General features: G+C 40.9%; 1 protein-coding gene across 4 annotated transcripts in view; it reads right to left on the bottom strand.

Moving 5' to 3' along the window:
- Positions 1-8,584, bottom strand: part of RTTN (rotatin) — an 89,356-nt gene extending 80,772 nt beyond the window's left edge. For 2 of the 4 annotated variants that reach the window (XR_013947222.1, XM_080581886.1), the window contains exons 1-7: positions 7,908-8,584; positions 7,532-7,719; positions 5,622-5,820; positions 4,196-4,285; positions 2,377-2,455; positions 913-1,084; positions 296-446 (exon numbers count right to left, since the gene is read on the bottom strand). Coding sequence is in view for 2 of the 4 variants with exons in the window: in XM_080581886.1 (XP_080438012.1) it covers positions 296-446; positions 913-1,084; positions 2,377-2,455; positions 4,196-4,285; positions 5,622-5,820; positions 7,532-7,719; positions 7,908-8,112 (1,084 nt within the window). In the remaining 2 variants the exon portion in view is untranslated. The remainder of the gene's footprint in view (positions 1-295; positions 447-912; positions 1,085-2,376; positions 2,456-4,195; positions 4,286-5,621; positions 5,821-7,531; positions 7,720-7,907) is intronic. The other 2 variants (XR_013947223.1, XM_080581887.1) reach the window with 2 other exon arrangements.
- Between the last annotated feature and the right edge of the window lie 13,880 nt (positions 8,585-22,464).

Genomic DNA, 22,464 nt, shown 5'->3' with positions numbered 1-22,464 from the left:
AACATAAAAATAGTTGTCTACTGAAAAAGTGGATGCATGGAGTATCATAGGAAATGATTCAAATAATATATTCAAATCTGAAAGTGTTTAATATTGAAAAATAAGTATTCTTAAATAATGCAAGTACTCAAGAAACATTTACTAACATAAATAGTACTGAACATCATCACTTAGCAAAACAGTTTCACAAGATTACGTTCACTATAAAGTAGTGCTTTTATTTTTTTTAATAACATTAGACATTCTTACCTGTAAGAAAAACACAATAGTATTTAAACTATTTAAAAATACCTACCTTGCTCAGTGGAAAAAAAACTCGGATCTCTGTGAAAGTTAAGTCTGCTTCTTAAGAAGATGCACAGCTGTTGCAGGCACGACACGGCCTGCAAAGCTAACCGATGCCTTCCATCTCCTCCAAAAGCCAGGTTTAGCAGAGATAAAAGGCTCTGCAAATATAAAACCATTAACACTGGTAGTTCAATATTAATGCACTTTCATGAGCGGTCAGGATAGAAAGAACCTTGCACTAAATACAATTCACAAATGTTTCTAAGTAAAAATCATAGCAATGAATAAATAGGCTTAACTACTGTTTTCTCACTGAATACAAGACTATCAGTCTCAAAGAAAAACTGAGTTTCTCATTATTATATTTCCAATTAAACCATTGCTTTCATGATGGGACCCCCTTGGATGGTGTGTGTATGCCAGGGACACGATTTTGCCTTACCCTGGTGAAACGAAGTATTACTTCACAACACACTTCATTACTGATTAATAATATATATTATGACAACAAAATAATTTTCTAAATACAATATAGACCTAATGTCACTGTTTCAGTGCATCTAGGGTTTGACTTAAATGGACTTTTGCTAAGAAACAAATTGTAGCATTTACATCATTTCTTACTTGACAAAACTGATTCCATAACAAAACAAAATCCTTAAACTTGATGTTAGGTCTTGCCTGAACAATCTTTGGTCTTTGAAGGAAGATCTCAGCAGGAAAATCTTGCATAATCACATCCTGAAGAAGCTCACAAGTACTCCAAATTAAGCTCTGGTTGCTACTTCTCAAAGAGCTAAAAATGCAGTTCGTGTTTAAATGTACATTAAAAGCAAAAAAAAAACAGTAATCATTAGCTTGAACAAGTCTCTGCAAGAAAGTTATAATCACAACACTGAAGAACCTAAAAAAAAGAAGCTGTAATTCTACTGTCTTGCGATTTTTTTTAACTTGAGTTATTCCTTAGCTATGTTAATTCTGTGTACAATAAAGTAAAAACTCCATTCCAGCTGTCATATAAAATTAAGTTCCCAGAAGAGAAATAACCATATTGATTCTGAATTTGAAATTAAAATAAGAAAGACTGGTAATTCCCTGTGAAGTTAGTGATTATCTCAGTGGTATACAGCAAGCAATCTAACACTTACCAAGCTTTGTCCATTAGTAAGGTTCATGTAGAACTTTGAAGCACTCAAATTATATATGTTGGAAGTTACATAAAGTAACAAATTTAGTAGCTATTAGTTAAAATGTGTTATAGTAAATAAAAGAGCCATTTGGATGTTCTACTTCAGTTTTCCTTTTTTTCTATTTTTACTGTTTTAAAAACCACTGTTAAAAATTCAAACATCCTGTTCCAAGGATCTAAATTTTTTTTTCTACACTACACTTTCTACATAAAGCAGATGAAAAGTTAAAAAGGTTTTCCAACTTCAGAGATCTTTTGAAAGGAAAAAAAAAGCAAAAACCTATTATAGGAAACCTTACAGTTAACCAGACTTGCTAAATAATCAAGTTCATCACAATGCATTGCTGGCTATGCCAGCAAATCTATCCCAGCTCTCACAAGGAATCCCAGCTTTCCTTGCGAAAAGCTTCCTTGGGCCACTTCAAACATTGGTTTTCTATATGGAGGTTTTAAGAAAAAAAAAATACCAATGCAGAAAGAAGATCTGAATGCCTCATTGCTTGAATAAGGCACTGCAACAAAAGTTATTGGCCTAAACCTAACGTATGGATTTCTCTGTCAGGTGGCAGGGTGGGGGGGTAAAGTAATGATTTTGTTCCAGCATATTCTGAAATTAACTGAGTGACATATCTGACTCACTTGACAAATTTAGAAAACTGAACCAACACAAACAAAAAACATACTCTGAATTAAACATCAAGAATTGATACAGGCATTAACAAGAATCCTGCCCTGTTACAACTCCTTGTTTATCTGCTCTGCTAAACTTCACTGTAGTATTTACAATCATTTATCAAAGATTAACTCATTGGTTATTTACAGAACACAGAAGGACAGAAGTTTAGAACCTCCAAAATCCAATTAAAAAAAAACAAAACACAATGCTTCTATTACTGTACCTTTCATTTGATGAAAGAATGTGTCGATCAGTTGAAGTAAGAGTTAGCCAAGGAAAAGTGGAAAATTTCAAGCATTTTGCTGAAGAAAAAGAAAAAAGCAGATATTTTAGAGCACATTTTATAGAAATATGAAACTCTATATTTCTACAGCAGTCAAATATGATATATGAGATATGATACTCTATATGAGTAGAGTATCTATACTAGAATATAACTATCAAATATACTCTATATGAAAGCTCAAAAATAAATACCTTTTACTAAATACATATTTAAAAAAAAATGATGCGCTACTTATGAGTTTTCAGCAATATCAAAAAGTAAAGGCCAAATCACAATGAAATATGATTATTAAGGGCAAGTTGTGCCTGACCAATCTGGTGGCCTTCTGTGATGGAATGATTGCATCAATTGATGAGGGAAGACCAACCAATGTCATCTACCTGGACTTCTGAAAGGCTTTTGACACGGTCCCACATGACATCCTGATCTCCAAAATGGAGAGATACAGATTTGATCCACCATTTATCCACCATTCAGTGGATAAGGAGTTGGCTTGAAGGTCACACACAGAGAACAGTGGTCAACGGCTCTATGTCCAGGTGAAGGCTGGTGACAAGTGGTGTCCCTCAGTGGTCTGTCTTTGGACCAGAGCCATTTAATACCTTCATCAATGACACAGACAGTTAGGATCAAGTGCGCCCTCAGCAAGTCTGTAGATGACACCAAGCTGAGTGGTGCAGTTGCTATAACAGAAGGAAGGGATACCATCCTAAGGGACCTGGACAAGCTTGAAAAGTGGGCCCACAAGAACTTAACAAGGTTCAACAAGTCCAAGTGCAAGGTGCTGCACCTCAGTTGGGGCAATCCTAGACATGAGTACAGCCTGGGAGAAGAACCCATTTAGAGCAGCCCTGCAGAGAAAGACTTGGGGGTTCTGGTGGACAAAAAGCTCAACGTGAGCCAGCAGCACATGCTTGCAACCCAGAAGATCAACTGCATCCTGGGCTGCATTAACAAAGAAGTGGCCAGCAGGTTGAGGGAAGGGATTTGTGCCCCTCTGCTCTGCCCTTGTGAGGCCCCACCTGGAGTACTGCACCCAGAAGGATGTGGAGATCTTAGAATGGGTCCAGAGGAGGGCCATGAAGATGAGCTAGAGCTCCTCTCCTATGAAAAGAACTGGGAATATTTAGCCTGAAGAAGAGAAGGCTCCAGGGAGACCTCATTATAGCCTTTCAGTACTTAAAGGGGGCTTATAGAAAAGATGGAGAGTGACTTTTTACTCAGTCAGGCAATGATATGACAAGGGGGAATCATTTTAACCTAAAAGAGGGGAGATTTCGATTAGATGTTAGGAAGAAATTCTTCACTCAGAACATGATGAAGCACTGGAAGAGGTTGCCCAGAGAAGCTGTGGATTCCCCATCCCTGGAAGTGTTCAAGGCCAGGTTGGATGGGGCTTGGAGCAACCTGATCTAGTGGGAGGTGTCCCTGCCCTTGGCTTGGAATTAGATGGTCTTTAAGGTCCTTTACAACCCTGAGCCATTCTATGGCTCTAAGATTATTGAAAATAAAATTACAGCATGCTTTAACATACTTTACATTTTTCACTACAGCTAAAGTATTTACTAGAGAAGAAAAAGATTACACTGAATGACATTTTCGTAAGCTTTGTAACTAAAGTTTTTGTGATACCAAAATTCATAAAATAGCAACAGGAAAAAGAATAACCCATATTAATATTTGAAATTGAAATTCAATCCATATAAAATCTCTATGGACTTTCTGTAATTAACATATTCCTAGGGTATATACATACCATGCGTTCTTTTGAGAGGTATTTCTAATCGTGGCATATTATTTCTATCTTGACAAAAATATCTAGTGAATAATTCCTCTTGAGGTGGAACTACAACAAATAAACAGTAAATTAAAAAAAAAGTAAACTAAAAAAAAGAGAGCAAAAGTTAATTTATCTTTATTGCTTTACCTGAACTGCCTCCTTTTTGTCCTACTACTGAAAGTGATTTAAAACGAACTCAGAAAAGCAAAACAAAACTGTAATCATGTCTCATTTTACAAGTGCATTTTGCAATTCCCCCCCCCCCCCCCTTTTATTTTTTTACAGGGCTTTGCATACTGAGGGAGAAATAGCAGCTAAGATGCTATTGTAGTAATACAATAGATAAGATGCTATTTGTAGTAATAAAAGCAACTTTTATAATTAACTATCAAAAATGTCTCCATACCAATACTGCTGCTTTTTCGGGTTAGCTGAAATGTTGTGTCCTGCATACATAATATGCATATTAATATTTAATAGATGCAATCAATATGCAAACTACGTAACAAAGTCTACACAAGGTATGTAACATCAAAAGCAATCTCTCTGGAACCTATTTGATCACTCATTTATGTAATTTACAGTATAAGGAGGAAATGTGTGTTACATTTCAATTAGGGAGTTCTAAATAAGTATATTTTAAGAATGCATATATTACATTATTCCCCATACACCAGGGATCTTAGATGAAAATCTTGCTGAACTTTTATGGGGACACAGGGAGGAGAAAATAAAAAAATAAAAAATAAATCAATGAACAGCCATCAGATTGTTCTGGCAAACTGAAATTCCGAGCATTGGACAGGCCGCAAAAACAAGAGAAAAACTACTTTTATCTCTGAGATTGCACAGTGTGAGTGACAGAGCTGTGGCCATTACTACTGTACAGTCTAACACCTGGGGCTTTCCCACAGATGTTGGAAGATTATGTAAGGCCTTAGCAGTTTTAAAATAAAAACTTCTACTAGGGTCATTTACCGCTTTTTTTTTTTTTTTATTCCTCCCAGAGTTAAAGTCTGCTATGCAAAGAAAGGTAGCAAAGCATGGCAGCTTAATTATAGTTTTGTTCAAAAAGTTGCTACACTCGCTGCCATAAAGCAATCTTTGGAAGTTATTCCTGTATCATGCCTCTTTCAAGTTATATAATAAGTTAATACACACTGTGAAAATGGACAGAAGATCTGATTACAAACAGGATTTTTCTTCTGCAGATAATTTCATTAAAGGCATTACATGATTAAGCTAAGGTCACACTTTTTCTGGCATAATCATAGACTTCACTGAATACCCAAGAATACATTCATCAACTACACCTCAAAATGCCTGCTTTTCAAAACCTAGAAGCTGTTCATTTACTTTATTTTCATTCTAAATAAGTCACAGTCCCAAATATATAGTTTACCTTGTTGATCTACTGAAGGCTGAGACTGAGCTTGATAATCTCCTGATAAATAACTAGAAGGAATTTCAGCAGGAAGTAAGAACAGTCCATCAACAATCCCATCAATTATAGCTTGCAAGTTTGGTTCAACATCAGCACGAAGCTGAGAGAAGAACTCCACGGCACCAATTCCAATCATCTTCTGGGCAGCAGACGGATGCTACATTAGGACAAATAATTGACAGTTAGCTGGAAGAATCTCAAGGACTTCTGAGGGAAAGGAAGGGAAAAAAGAAAAAGAGTTATAAACAACATTTAAGTTTGATTTGCCTTTTGTTTTGGGGTTTTGTAGACCTTTCACTGGTATCAAGGACATGCTTTTTCATTTCTTCTGCATAGTTGCTGTTTAGTGATTAAAACATTACACCATTTCCTACAACATTCTCCTCAAAAAAAATGGCTGTTCATGGTTTGGACTGGCATACGCTTTGTTGGGTTAAAAACTGGCTGGATAGCCGGGCCCAAAGAGTTGTGGTGAATGGAGTCAAATCCAGTTGGAGGCCGGTCACTAGTGGAGTCCCCCAGGGCTCAGTACTGGGACCAGTCCTCTTCAACATCTTTATCGATGGTCTGGATGAGGGGATTCAGTGCACCTTCAGTAAGTTTGCAGATGACACCAAGTTAGGTGCGTGTGTTGATCTGCTCGAGGGTAGGAAGGCTCTGCAGGAGGATCTGGATAGGCTGGACCGATGGGCTGAGGTCAACTGTATGAAGTTCACCAAGGCCAGGTGCCGGGTCCTGCACCTGGGGCGTAATAACCCCAAGCAGAGCTACAGGCTGGGAGAGGAGTGGTTGGAAAGCTGCCTGGCCGAGAAGGACCTGGGAGTACTGGTTGATAGTCGGCTGAATATGAGACAGCAGTGTGCTCAGGTGGCCAAGAAGGCCAACAGCATCCTGGCTTGTATAAGAAGCAGCGTGGCCAGCAGGTCTAGGGAAGTGATTGTCCCCCTGTACTCGGCTCTGGTAAGGCCGCACCTCGAGTACTGTGTTCAGTTTTGGGCCCCTCGCTACAAGAAGGACATGGAGGTGCTCGAGAGAGTCCAGAGAAGGGCAACGAAGCTGGTGAGGGGTCTGGAGAACAAGTCTTATGAGGAACGGCTGAGGGAGCTGGGGTTGTTCAGCCTGGAGAAGAGGAGGCTCAGGGGCGACCTTATCGCTCTCTATAGGTACCTTAAAGGAGGCTGTAGCGAGGTGGGGGTTGGTCTGTTCTCCTACGTGCCTGGTGACAGGACGAGGGGGAATGGGCTAAAGTTGCGCCAGGGGAGGTTTAGGTTGGATATTAGGAAGAACTTCTTTACTGAAAGGGTTGTTAGGCATTGGAATGGGCTGCCCAGGGAAGTGGTTGAGTCACCATCCCTGGAGGTCTTTAAAAGACGTTTAGATGTAGCCCTTAGTGATATGGTTTAGTGGAGGACTTGTTAGTGTTAGGGCAGAGGTTGGACTAGGTGATCTTGGAGGTCTCTTCCAACCTAGACGATTCTGTGATTATTATCGACTGAAATCTGTAAAACTTCAGCAAAGTTCTCTCAACCTTCTAAGAATAAATAGTAACACCGTTCCAATCTTCACTTCTCAGGAACAGTGCAAGTGCTTGTCCAAGAACAAATTAAACACTAAATGGGAAACTCAAGAAGCAGAACTCAAGCAGTAAGACAGTAAATAATAATTTTTCCAGCTACCCCTGCAATCAGTTGCACAGCAAGCCCCTCACACGGTTTTCACTTATATTTAGATAGAATGCTTTTTTTTATTCCCCTCTTAGTAAGTGACAGTGCAGAATCCCATTACAAGGACCTACAAAACCACAAAACACACAGTTTTGTTTAGCACCCCAAAGACAACGTTTAAGAATAAAGGAATGCTACTCATACCTTGATCAAACTGCTCACAAAATTCAGCACTTCCTCCTTCATTGGCACTACCGGAAAATTGAACCACTCCAGCAGGTTAAGGAAAAGTACTTTCTCCTGGACTAGATCGGCATAGGAAATCAAGTTGTGATCCAATTTCAACAGGATGTTCCTCAGAGAGCGTTCCCGTATCTCTGCCAGCTCGTGACCTGCCTCCCCCAAAGGCACAAAACCGAGTAAGATTACCGGACAATTTCTCATTCGGACAAAAACAACGCCCCTCCGCCGGGGCAGAGGAGAGGGGCGAGAAGAGCCGCGGCCCGGTAACGCGACGGGACGGACAGCGGGACGGGGGAGGGGGGAGGAGAGGGAGAAGGAGGGTGCCGCCAGCCGTTACCCAGCTTCCTGACGAGCGGCGCCAGCTCCATGGCGGTCCTGCCGCCGCCGCCGCAATTCAACCGCCGCGCCGGTTCCGCCAACTGCCCCGCCGCGCCCGGCCAGCGCCGCCCGCGGGGCACCTCGGGAAACGTAGTCCCGTTCGCTTCACCGCCCCGGCACCGCCGCGAAGCACGCTGGGAGCACGGCGCTCGCCGCACACGCATGTACAGAGAAGACCCCGAGTGTGCCGGCGGGAGCGGAAATAACTACAACTCCCATGGGACTCTGCGCGCGAACGGTCTCACCGGCGGGGAGGGGCGGTGCGGCCGGGGCTGAGCGATGACATGGCTTCGCCCAGCCCGGGCCGCGCGGCGCGTTTAGTTTCTTTGTTTAATTTCTTCAGCCAGCTTGCAGGTGGTTACCCGTGCCTTGGAAGCGCAAGGCCTTCCCATCAGTACCCCATGCAATGCGGAAGCCCACCCATGCAATTAAAAAATGTGTGTTTTTATTCTTATGGCTCAACGTGCAGCGCCCTGGTTGTGCAGTGGTGCTGCTGGGGGTCAGTCTGACCAACCCAAAACAACCCAAACTAGGGCAAGCCAAACCCAACACAACACAACTCAAACCCAACCCAACCCCAACCAACCCCAAACCAAACCAAACCAAACCCAAACCCAAACCCAAACCCAAACCCAACCCAAACCAGCTACCCATCTAGCAGCACTGTAATGCAAGCATTTCAATAATAATCGCCATTCTCTGCCTGGAAAGGAGCTGCCACATTGGTGTTTGTTCTTGTAGCTTGAATATAAGTCTAGGATGACAGTTTGTGGCTCCGTCTGTAACTCTGCAATGACAGTTCTTCATATCTTAAGCTCCAGCATCATTCTTTGATGCACGTTTGCAACATCATCTTCTGCAAAGTTTTTTTTTGTTTTTTTTTTTTTTTGTTTTTGTTTTTTGTTGTTGTTTTTTTTTTTTGGCCTAAGTCTAACTTCAGACATGAAGTTAATCAGGAAAGGGTCTGAGGGTCTGTTTTTCATCCTGTAGTGCCCTAATGACCCCGGGTTGGAAGCCAGCGAATGATTTATGTTTATAGTAATAACTGAGTATTTGCCAGTGTTTCTTTGATGTAACTGGCAGCACTCTGGAAATAGCCCTTGGTGACTCATGTAAAGCAAATAGGATGAACTAGTGGGTGGATCATGAGGGCCTTTTTTTTTCATTTTATTTTTTTTAATATAGCCTAGACTCTAGAATCCCTGAATCACTGAGGTTGGAAGGGACCTCTGGAAATTTTCTGGTCCACCCCCCTGCTCAAGCAGGGACAACTAGAGCAGTTTGTCCAAGAGCAAATCCAGGCAACTTTTGAGTATCTCCAAGGAGGAAGACTCCACAACCTCCCTGAGCAACCTGTGCAAGTGCTCCATCACTCTCACTGTAAAAAAGTGTTCCCTGATGTTCAAAGGGAACCTCCTGTGTTTCAATATGTGCCCATTGCCTCTTGTCCTGTCACTGGGCAGTGCTGAAAAGAGCCTGGTTCCATCTTCTTTGCAACCTCCTTTCAGATATTTATAGACATTGATGAGATCCACCCTGAGCCTTTTCTAGGCTGTAGAGTCCCAGTTCTCTTAGCCCTTCCCCATATATGAGAAGCTTCAGTCTCTTCATCATTTCTGTGTCCCTTCATTGGACTCTCCAGTATGCCCATGTCTCTCTTGTACTGTGGAGCCCAGAACCTGCCACAGTATTCTGTGTGTCATCTCACCAGTGCTGAGTAGAAGGGAAAGATCACCTCCCTCAAACTGCTGGCAATACATTGCCTAATGCAGCCCAGGAGCCTCATTTTCAACTTGACGTCCACCAGGACTCCTCCTAGGTCCTTTTCTGCCGAGCTGCTTTCCAGCTGGGTGACCCTCAGCATGTACTGGTGCCCACGTTGTTGCTTCTCAGGTGCAGGACTTTAAACTTCTCCTTGTTGAACTTTCTGAGGTTCTTGTCAGCCCATTCCTCTAGCCTGTCCATGTCCCTCTGGATACACTACTTTGTTTATAACGCAAGGCAATTTCTCAAAGCAGAATGTGTTAAACACTTAGTAAGGATGCATAGTGCATTATAGATTGCCTACTAGAGGGATGATGCTTATTTTTGAAAGATGGTGCTTGCCATCATAATTGGAAAAAATAAATTGATGATAGGTGGTGTAAAAGTAGTGGATGTTGTTGCACGTATATGCTCATAAAAAGTTTTTGTATGTAACTGCAGATGCAAAAATGAAGATGGCCTTGTTATCTTCGTAGTTTCTTTTTTGTGTTTTTTATTGCATAAGAAAATACATTTTATCGCAGCCAACAAAAAGTTGGAAAGTGTAGTACAGTATATGCAAATGATTTCTGAATGGATATATGATGCTGCCCTCTCAGTTTCCATCTGATATTTTTTCCAACCTGGTTGCAATCACTGTGCTATTATTTCATAGTAAACCTATATTAATATATAAGTTTATATTAACTCCATCTACCATATCAAGCCTGTAGTAAATTCTTAATTACAACTCTGAGCTGTCCATTTTGCAAGAGAGTATTTGTATCTGTGGAACAATAAAACAAAGGAGCTTAATTAATCTGATTATAAGCATATTATGCTTGCTGCAACTATTTTTTTTTCCACAAGATGCTGAATTTACATGGATCTATCAGTGCTTTTCAATAGCAATTACGAAAGAGATGTCACTGACTCAGTAAAAGTTCATTTTAGATATGCGTAAAGAGCTCTCACCAGATGGGTATAGGGCTGCTCACAATTCCCCAAGTAGGTTTTCTTGGAACTTTATGAGACCCTGTATGAGAACCTATAATAATGGAGTGGATTTGTATCTCATTTGTCCTGCAAGGAGAAGGAATTGCTGAAGCTGTCATTTCCCAAAAGGGACTAAGTAAAAATGTTTCTTTAGGAAGAAACATGCATCATTGACATCTATAGGAATGTTCAATAGATACTTTTCTTGACTCTTTGAATATGGTCTATCAATATTGCATGTGTAAAACAAATGTTTTCTTACACTGTCTTCAGTGTCTGAATTCATAGCTACAGAAAAGATTCATAGTTGCTATCAATGCACAGGTGCCACGTGTACACTCTCCATTGCTAGTATACTCCTCTGCACTGTAAGTGCTGGCATTTCATTCAGATTTTATTAGCTGAAGGCCTAATTAAGTTCAACTGAAGAAATATTCCTAGCCTTGAACAGTAGCTTCAATTTTGTTGCTCCTGTTGTAGACCAGAAAAAAGGTTTTGTGTACCCAAAACAGTGATCCAGAGGCATGTTTTATCAGCTGATATAATGTATTCTATGCTATCATGGCTCAAACTGCTATTCAAGATGATCAACAGTAATCAGATGTGCCTTGCTACATATAGAGGAACGACATCTTAAAGGTAAAGGGTCTCTCTCCTAAGAAAAATAAAAAGCAAACAAACAAACAAAAACTTTTACTGAATACACGAAAGGAAAGAAAATGGTAGATGGATTAAAAAATTGTTGCTGGGATTCTGAGAAAATCTAAACAGGAGAAGAAGGTTCTATCATTATTAGGAGCACTGATTCCCTGTGTGTCTGCATCTCCTGTTTTGGACTCCCACTAATGCTTGCACTTCCTCCTACCTCCTATTTCCCATTAGCCTGCAGATTCCCATAACTGCTTCTAAAACCAGTTTGACTTTTTCATCTCCACTAGCATTATTTAACGTGAATATCTGTTCTACCATGTATATTCTTATTGATCTGAAGTCCAAATGTGTAGGAGTTTCATCACTGGGGAAATTAGTCACCGAATCTCATTTACATTGTCCCTTGATACTTTCTTACTGTACTCTACATAAGATGTACTTTAAAGAACTGCCTACTCCTATATCCTCACATGCATGGTGTCTATAATTCCAATAACTTTTTCTTCTAATCTCTTCTATATCAGTTGTATTTTATCCTAAGCTCTAATTTTGTGCCAAAAGCCATCTTTTAGCAATTTCACTACAGGATGCTCTGAAACTTTGAAATTTCACTTCAGTTAAATGCCTTAGAGAGAGATGAGTTTGAAAAAAAAAATAATAAAAAAATCTGAGTGTTTTTGAAGGACTCCTTTTATTTTTATTTATTATTACTGTGATTCATTCAATGCAGGATGAGGTCATATTATCTTTGCATTCTTTTTTCAAAGTTGTGTATTCAAAATAAAATTTATTTCCTTTTGAATTCTGTCCTCTTATATTCTTCAAGTTGCTCTGAAGATCACCATATCAAAGACTATATATGACAGTCTCAATTCCACTTTTGATAATATTATTACTGTACTTCTGAGCTTAAGTGTTGCAGTTTATGATTCTCCATGAATTTCTTGCTGTCTGACTTTTCACGTACACCAAAGAGCAGCAGTCTTGTGAAGAAACATGAGGTCATGTGGGATGCAAAAAAATAAAAATAAAAATAAAAATAAATGAATTCTAGGTGCTTCTCCAAATGAAATACCAGATGGGGACTGTGATGCCCAAGATTTGTTGACCTCTGTATTTAAAATGAACCTTGTGACTGAAAGATGGTAAAGAGGGAGGACAGAAAACGAAGAGAATGAAAACAGTAGGAATGGAAGGAGTCAGAAATGATCAAGAGAATTTAGATGAGGAATTCCCCAGCTGAGAAAATTATATATTAACCATCCTCTCTATTGCACCCTCTGTTGCTGCATATCTACTGCACCCTCAGCAAGTTTGCCAATGACGCCAAGCTGTGTGGTACAGTAGACACACTGGAGAGAAAGGGATGCCATCCAGAGGGACCTTGACAGGCTTGAGACATGGGCCTGTGCGAACCTCATGAGGTTCAACAAGGCCAAGGGCAAGGTGCTGTGCATGGATCAGGGCAATCCCAAACACAGTTATGGGCTGGGCGGAGAATGGATTGAGAGCAGCCCTGATGAGAAGGACCTGTTAGTGTTGGTGGATGGGAAGTTTGACATGAGCCAGCAGTATGCACTTGCAGCTCAGAAAGCCAACCATATCATGGGCTGCATCAAAAGAAGTGTGGCCAGCAGGTCAAGGGAGGTGATTCTCCCCCTCTACTCTGCTCTCATGAGACCCCACCAGGAGTACTGCATTCAGCTCTGGGGCCTCCAGCACAAGAATGACATGGAAGTATTAGAATGAGTCCAGAGGAGGGCCACAAGGATGATCAAAGGGCTGGAGCATCTCTCCTATGAAGACAGGCTGAGAGAGCTGGGGTTGTTCAGCCTGGAGAAGAGAAGGCTCCAGGGAAACCTTATAGTGGCCTTCCAGTACTTAAAGATATCCTACAGAAAAGCTGGGGAGTGACTCTTTGTCAGGGAGTGTAGGGATAGGACAAGGAGTAATGGCTTACTTAAACTGAAGAAGGGTAGATTTAGGTTAGATATTAGGAAGAAGTTCTTCACTCAGAGGGTGGTGAGGCACTGGCACAGGCTGCCCAGAGAAGCTGTGGATGCCCCATCCCTGGAAGTGTTCAAGGCCAGGCTGAATGGGGCTTGGAGCAACTGGTGGCAACTTGGTCTAGTGGGAGGTGTCCCTGCCCATGGCAGGAGGATTGGAACTAGGTGATCTTTAAAGTCCCTTCCAACCCAAACCGTTCTTTGATTCTATTAATTCCAGAGCCAATTTAAAAGAATCCTTTCCTATTCTGGAGGCCTGCTGCCACCCACAGCTTTCTCATCCTTCTCTATTTGCTAGCTGCTATTGATAAAAGAGTATGCCAGTATAGAAAATTAAAAAAATATATAATAATAATAATTGGTTGCCTATCTGTGCAGTCCATACTGGACCTACTGTACATATACTGTAAATACAACATATGCAGAACTGTGTGTTTATCACTTTAAATGACTAATAGATTCCTGAAATTAGCATTCAAAATCAGTAGGGTGATAGCAGACTTCTAAAGTTTTCCTGTTAACATTAGTGAAGCTGCATATATAAAAACCCTTTCCTTTGTGCTTTTTTACAGCCAGGACCAGCTTTTCATTACTGCATTATATTAAAGCTTGTGACAAGATCTCAACAGGTGCTTTATTGTAGATTCTTGAATTTTGCTGCTTCCAAATCAGGTACATAGTACCCAACCTAAATGCATGTTACAAATGTTTGTGTTTTCAGCAGTTCAGATGCAGATTTGGAAGAAGCTCATTTATGAGATTATTAATTTATTGTTTATTATATATTTTCTTCCCTACTGAGACTTTGTAATTTCCTTTGTTTTTCCCTTAACTGGATCTTCTGTGCTAAATTGCATATGCACATATGCAACTGACTTACAGAGTGGTGCAGAAAAACTACTTGCGTATATATAACAGCTAGAAAATTTAATTTCATACAGATTATTGTATTTGGTGAGTCAGTCAATATAAATATCTACCATGAAAGAGCAAAACAAAAGGAATTAAAAAAAAAAAAACATAAGTGAGAAAATTTTTCTCCCATGATGTTTGCTAAAAACATATAAAAGTATGTTTTTTCCATTGCAGGTAATGAACTTCTGGAATTTCGCGGCACACAAGGTTGTCAATGCAGATAGTAAAAGTAAGTTCAAAAAAAGAGTAGACCAATCAGTGGAGAACAGGGCTGTCCATAGCTGTGGTTTCTGGGCAGGATGAGGCATAAACAGATCAGAGAATATAGCTTTCCTTAAGCAGTGCCTCAGGTCGTCGCTCAGATACAGAATACTGCACTAGAGTAGCCTTCTCCAGTAAGGCACTCTTATTTTCTTCTGATGTGTGAATTTAGATCCTATCAAAGGAAACACACCAGGGAGAGAAAGGGAGCACAACACAGAGAATTCAGACGAATAAACTGATTAGCCTTTACAATTCTGAAAAGGTCCTCATACACCACATCAGCTTTCAGCATTTGTCAGATTCCAAACCCTTCAAATAGGAGATGTAGTGCGCAGATTTTTAGTGACCTTTAGTAAGTATTTATTCCCTCAGAAATGGCTTTAAACTAAAAGAGGGGAGATTTAGATTAGAGGTTAGGAGGAAATTCTTCATGGTAAGGCACTGGAACAGGTTGCCCAGAGAAGCTGTGGATGCCCCATCCCTGGAGGTGTTCAGGTTGGATGAGGCCCTGGGCAACCTGATCTGCTGGGTGGCAGCCCTGCCCACGGCAGGGGCGTTGGAACTGGATGATCTTTAAGGTCCCTTCCAACCCAAATCATTCTGTGATATTATTCTATGATATGAAATATAAAGCCAACTTAGATTGAATGTCGGCATGTTTCTTTTACCAAATGAAAATACTGGATTAAAATGCTGTACATTGTATCTTCATCCACTTCACAGATAGGGCTGGCAAGGTGGTGCCTAACATACATAACTGCACTGCTTTATTTGAGGGCTGAGTGCCTTACATATGAATTCTGGCTCTGGATGTATAATTACCATGTATATTTTCCCTTTTAAAAACAAATTCTAGTTGCATCATTTAAAATCAATAAACCTCTCTGATGAACCCCTGAATGTTATTAAAACATCGAGCATTTTGATTTGTATAACTGAACTTCTTTACTGTTTTCCAATATTTTAACATAGTGGTTAGTACGCTTAATAAAAATGGTTTATTTTAAAAGGAGCTCTTTCTGCAGTTTCTTGCTCAAGATGGTCTACAATTCTTGAAAACATTAATTTTTGATTACTGTTAAATTGTCATGGAGGTTACCCTTTCCTGATAATACTAATCACAGAATCACAGAATCACAGAATCGTCTAGGTTGGAAGAGACCTCCAAGATCATCTAGTCCAACCTCTGACCTAACACTAACAAGTCCTCCACTAAACCATATCACTAAGGGCTACATCTAAACGTCTTTTAAAGACCTCCAGGGATGGCGACTCAACCACCTCCCTGGGCAGTCCATTCCAATGCCTAACAACCCTTTCAGTAAAGAAGTTCTTCCTAACATCCAACCTAAACCTCCCCTGGCGCAACTTTAGCCCATTCCCCCTTATCCTGTCACCAGGTACGTGGGAGAACAGACCAACCCCTTCCTCGCTACAGCCTCCTTTAAGGTACCTGTAGAGAGCGATGAGGTCTCCCCTGAGCCTCCTCTTCTCCAGGCTGAACAAGCCCAGCTCCCTCAGCCGCTCCTCGTAAGACTTGTTCTCCAGACCCCTCACCAGCTTCGTTGCCCTTCTCTGGACTCTCTCGAGCACCTCCATGTCCTTCTTGTAGCGAGGGGCCCAAAAATGAACACAGTACTCGAGGTGCGGCCTCACCAGAGCTGAGTACAGGGGGACAATCACCTCCCTAGACCTGCTGGCCACACTGCTTCTTATACAGGCCAGGATGCTGTTGGCCTTCTTGGCCACCTGAGCACACTGCTGGCTCATATTCAGCTGCCTATCAACCAGTACTCCCAGGTCCTTCTCGGCCAGGCAGCTTTCCAACCACTCATCTCCCAGCCTGTAGCTATGCTCGGGGTTGTTGTGCCCCAGATGCAGGACCCGGCACTTGGCCTTGTTGAACTTCATGCAGTTGACCTCAGCCCATCGCTCCAGCCTATCCAGATCCTCCTGCAGAGCCTTCCTTCCCTCGAGTAGATTGACACACGCACCTAACTTGGTGTCGTCTGCAAACTTACTGAGGGTGCACTCGATCCCCTCATCCAGGTCATCGATAAAGATATTGAAGAGGACTGGCCCCAGTACTGAGCCCTGGGGGACTCCACTAGTGACCGGCCTCCAACTGGATTTGGCTCCATTCACCACAACTCTTTGGGCCCGGCCATCCAGCCAGTTTTTAACCCAACAAAGCGTATGCCAGTCCAAGCCACGAGCAGCCAGTTTCTTGAGGAGAATGTTGTGGGAAACGGTATCAAAAGCCTTACTGAAGTCAAGGTAGATCACATCCACAGCCTTCCCCTCATCCACCAAGCGCGTCACTTGGTCATAGAAGGAGATCAGGTTTGTCAAGCAGGACCTGCCTTTCATAAACCCACGCTGACTGGGCCTGATCGCCTGGTTGCCCTGCAAGTGCCGCGTGATGACACTCAAGATAATCTGCTCCATGAGCTTCCCTGGCACTGAGGTCAAACTAACAGGCCTATAGTTCCCGGGTCTACCCTCCGGCCCTTCTTGTAGATGGGCGTCACAGTTGCTAGCCGCCATTCGACTGGGACCTCCCCTGATAGCCAGGACTGCCGATAAATGATGGAAAGCGCCTTGGCCAGCTCCTCTGCCAGTTCTCTCAATACCCTCGGGTGGATCCCATCCAGCCCCATCGACTTGCGTACATCCAAGTGCTGTAGCAGGTCGCCAACCATTTCCTCATGGATAGTGAGGGCCACATCCTGCTCCCCATCCCATTCCACCAGCTCAGGGTACCAGGTATCCAGAGAACAACCGGTCTTGCCGCTAAAGACTGAGGCAAAGAAGGCATTAAGCACCTCAGCTTTTTCCTCATCTTTTGTAACTAAGTTTCCCCCTGCATCCAGTAAAGGATGGAGATTCTCCTTAGTCCTCCTTTTTGTGTTGATGTATTTGTAAAAACATTTTTTATCTTTAATGGCAGTAGCCAGATTGAGCTCCAGATGAGCTTTGGCCCTTCTAATTTTGTCCCTGCACAGCCTCGCAGCATCCTTAAAGTCCTCTTGAGTAGCCCGCCCTCTTTTCCAAAGATTATAAACCCTCCTTTTTCCCCTAAGCTCGAGCCACAACTCTCTGTTCAGCCAGGCCGGTCTAGTTCCGCGCTGGCTCGTCTTTGGGCATGTGGGGACAGACCGCTCCTGAGCCATTAAGATTTCCTTCTTGAAGAGTGCCCAGCCTTCCTGGACTCCTCTGCCCTTCAGAACCACCTCCCAAGGGACTCTGCCAACCAGTGTACTGAACAGCTCAAAGTCAGCCCTCCGGAAGTCAAAGACAGCGGTTTTACTGGTCCCCTTCCTGACTTCGCCAAGAATAGAGAACTGAATTCTATGCATTCTATAATGCTGCACATCATTGCAAAGGATAATAACATTTCAATAATTAATTTAATAATTATTTTCAATAATCAGTTCTTGAATTTGGCAGATACTCCCATTTTAGTCAACATTATGACATTTTTATTTTTATTATGGTGTAACTGTAATTAAATTGCCAAGTCTAGGTCAAAACAGGAAATAATCCCTCTTAAATATTCGTAGAGGATTCATTTTATGACATATTAATTTATAGACTAGTAAACGCTTTGGGTTACATTAATAAAACTGGAAGCAATTTTGAATATTATTACTCTTAATTAATAAAAATAGTATCTGCAAATGGTACTATACTCCTTATTTACCTGAGTAAGTGGCCTTTCTAGACTCTCATCATTACCCCCACACAAGTAGGCCACATAGTCATATTCACAGGTCTGGCCATTAACTAACCATTGCACTTACTTCAGAGTCTCTGGGTTACAGAAGGAAAGACAAGATGGTTGACTGCTTCCCATTTAATGTTTTTCTCAAGTGTTACCCTTTGCTTAGAATTAATAAATAACTAAAAACAATCCCAAAGATAAAGGAAAAGTGATTCTGTTTCCATTCTGTCTATTTGAGAATCTACAAAGTTTCTCAAAATTATGGTTCTAATCACACAGGTAGGAGGTGGCCTGCTGTTAACACACAGGGCTTGCATCTTGTAAACATTATAGATTCACACAATTACGTGAGGCAGAAAGGACACGAGGGAGAAAATTACTGAGGCAAGTATTCTAGTGCAAATTGCAGCCTGTCTTGAGTAGGGTACAATTTATAAAAAGAAAAAATCTCACAGTAGTGATTTGACTTGAGAAGCAGTTGGAATTGTATATTTTATATTCTCAACTTTTCTAGCTTTTAAACAAATGCTGAAAATAGTGATGTCTGAAATATTTGACTCTGGAATTAGATGCTCTTTATCTCAGGTGGAAGAAATATATTAGGAACGTTTTCTGTTGCCAAGATCCTTAAAATTATCAAAATATTTTCATTTCTAATTTGAACACAACTTCAAAACAGTATATGCATGAATTCCAAGTTTAGACTTGATTTTTGCATGGATTGTCCTTAATACAGATATTTCTTTTATTTCTCCCCCAAACTTCCTAGACTTTCAAACAGAATCTTGGAAACCAGGTATCCTGTGATATCATTTGTTGTACTCCGACTACTGCTGTTGTTGGATTTGTTACTGCATGTTTTTATAAAGGCACAGTAACTCGCAGTGATAGTACTGCATATTTTTCAGTTGCTGTCTGTGAAGGCAGCAGAAAGCCACATGGCTCATCATTGCCCACAAATGTGACATCATGACATCTGCAGGATCTGTAATTGCCTGAATGCTCTTGGGCAGTAATGTGAACAATGTGAGACTCAATTTTTGGCAAGCTTTCAGAGCTTGTTAAAACAATTAAATGGTCCTGGAAAAACGTTTCCCTGGTATTACAAATTAAATGAAAACAAAAAACAAAACGGCTTTGAAAGAATCGTGCAGATCCATCATTGCTTAAAGTATTTTGGGCTCCACAAAGCTAACTGCCAACGCTGTGAACCAGGAGGTTCACAGCTGTGTTGTGATGGGTCACCTCCTCATGGGCCTTCACCATGATCTGGGCATGAGCCAGAGGCTGGCACTGCCTGAGGCCTGGCGCAGAAGGAGCTCTGCCCACAGTGGTTTCTTGGAGACATTTGAATTCCCTCTTTCCCCCAGCAGGAGGAAAAAATATGCCTCAGTACAAAGGCAGATTCTCATAGTTTGCCCATTTTCCCACTCAGCCTTTTATCTTCCTCTGAACTGCTAAGAACTGCGGAGTGTCAGCTGGCATGTTTTGAATGTCAACTCTTACTTTTTTTTTGATCCCCTAAGCACTTTTTTGAAAGCATCTTACCCAAATTCACCTGCAATACTTGTGAGAGTTATAGTGTATGCACGAAACCCATTTTCCATACAAAACTTCAGTTCTGTCCTTTAAAACAGGCGTTTTTCCAAATATCCTGAGAACATTTTTCAGAAGTCAATTTGAAAATGTAACCATATGTATGCCTTCACGTAGCCATATTTTCTTAGTTAACAGACAAAAATAAGTTTTTGTTAATGTCCCCCTGCTAAGTCGGGGTAGATACTGAGCAGTGAGCAGGATGGGTTATATTCTGCCTCCAGAATTAGCTGTAGAGCTGATTATTAGCAGCAAATGACATACAGAAGAGAAAGGCCATGGTCCATTTTCAGGTTGCTGAACATATAGTGTTCATCTACTGACATGTCACCTGGGAGAATAAACGAGATGCTGATGGACAGCCACCTAGCATGGCTGCCAACTTGTCATTTCACAATTTTTTTCTGATCATAATTTCATTTGGTTAACAAACTAAATATATAACACAGACGCTTCAGTCACACTTGGTCATGTGTTAGAATACTGAAGCTTCGATGTTAGTGCTACTTAAAAAGGCAAAACAAACCAAACACCTATGTTTCTCTAGCACTGCGGGTTTATATATATATGTGTGTGTAAGTAACACGAGAAGATTTCCACACAGTCTCTCTTCACCTCTCTCTGATTTCCACCTACTTTTACCTCAATAATCTGAAGTATTGATAAGCATTAAAACATGGTAAATATTCTGCCATTATTAATGAGTCAGTTGTGGCTGGTTTTCAAAGTATAAATGACAAAAATATATGTATTTTTGCAATGCCCGGCAATGCCTTTTTCTAGTTTCATATAGGAAAACTTTATTAATAGCATCCTAAAGATACCAGACATATGACACATGCTGGACTAAAAATATTTTTATTCAGTACTGAAATCCTTACCATCTTGGTTCTCACATTTGTCTTAATCTACCTACTAGCAAATCTTATACAAAATATGCATATTTGGATTTAACAGTGATAAAATTATACAATGTTTTAATTTACATTTTTTCATAGAAAGACAATTAGTTTACAGTTAGTATCTAAACATTCCAAAGATCTATATTTAGTGAAGAAAAATACACTTTTTAAAATAAGTGATATAATGGTGGCTTCTGCTGTTTGTTGGACAGTGCTTCTATTCTCAGTTTACAGGACAGAAATCTGTATTCCCTAACATAATGGTATTTTTTAAGGTTTTACTTTTAAATTATTGTTATTGTTTGTTTGTTTACAAATTGAATCCTATATGTTGAATGTAGGCCATAGCAAATGGCCAGCTTAGCCATATACACCTTCCAATTCTTAATGTCAGAGGAAAGAGTAACCCAGTATCTATCTATGGCTCTGTTCACTGCATAAAGGAAGCAGATATATACTTGTCTCTATGAAAGCAATTTATTAGAGAAATGTTCCTTGAAATTGTCTCTTGGTCTGCACTAAGCAAATTTTCTCAGCTGATACGGGAAGAAATCTGGGTTAGACAGCTATAAAAGAGGTCCAGCCGGCCTAAAGCAGTTCAACAGCTCTTTTAATAAGAAGGCTCTAGCAGAAGAATGTGAGGACTGTTTCCAGAGCCAGCACATTTCTCTTTACAATTTAATTAGCTTTGCAATTAGAAAATAACTAATTTCATTAAGAATCCATTTGAGCTCTGTGACCCTCTCAGAAAGCAGCATGTGGATTCTCCGTTGCTAGTGCTAGATAATCATTTGTCCAATATGAAGCACAAATCACTTTGTTAGGTCTAAATTTTTTCATTCTCTTGAGTCAGAGGTCTGTTGCTGGCTCACAGTTTAGTAAAAAAATAACTGAGGTTTCATATCACCTCACCATGTACAGATTAAACAACATTTAGCTGGTGATGTTTCAAAATCAGACATTTAGTCCCAGATTGTGCCTGCCCAGATGCCTCCTTTAGCTCCAGGCCACCCATTTAACCATCAGAAATCTGTATCACTGCATAGACGTCTTTCAGCAAAATGACAAGCTGTTAGATAGCATTTCTCCATAAGTGTGCGCATAGGAATGAGGATAAAGAATAGCATAGTCTTCTGTTTCCTTTTTTTGCTCTTTTCAGAACTTGATGTATTTCATCAGGACCTGTCAGAAGTGATGACAGAAACCTCATTAGTGGCCAGCAGTAGCCTTGACACTGTTCAAGCAATGATGCTGTTGATGCACAGATGTCCACAGAGCAGGACGGGTACAGAAGAAAGTGTGCGCATCTCTCCATAAGGGGAGCAGCAGCAGCTGCTTCATCTGCCCTCCCAGCACAACAGGAAGCATCACTGGAAACTGTTATTAGTGTGCAGCTCATCTTCCTCACTGCTAGCCTAAGGACACAGCTACAATCTAGCCCCAAATTACTGCCCGATAAGTTGTACAGTCTAAAATGCCATGATCCTTCTCTCTTCGACTACAACATATTGCTGTCTGAAGATCAGCTGCAGCCTCACTGTTTTGTGTTTGTAGACACCCAGTGCTTGACATACTGTTTATGATGTGTAACAACTAATGAAGAGGGGGTTCATTAAATCTTTTTTCTTTTTTCTTTTTTTTTTGGGGGGGGGACGGGAGGGGACGTGGGGGGTGACAGGGAGTGGTCTGGTTTTAAAGGAAAGGTTCTAAAAATGAAAA

Source organism: Anser brachyrhynchus (genome assembly GCF_964034855.1).
Source record: "Anser brachyrhynchus genome assembly, chromosome: 2".
NCBI classification, from domain to species: Eukaryota; Metazoa; Chordata; class Aves; order Anseriformes; family Anatidae; genus Anser; species Anser brachyrhynchus.
The sequence above is the reverse complement of the archived record's forward strand: the minus strand, read 5'-3'. Positions and strand labels throughout refer to the sequence as shown.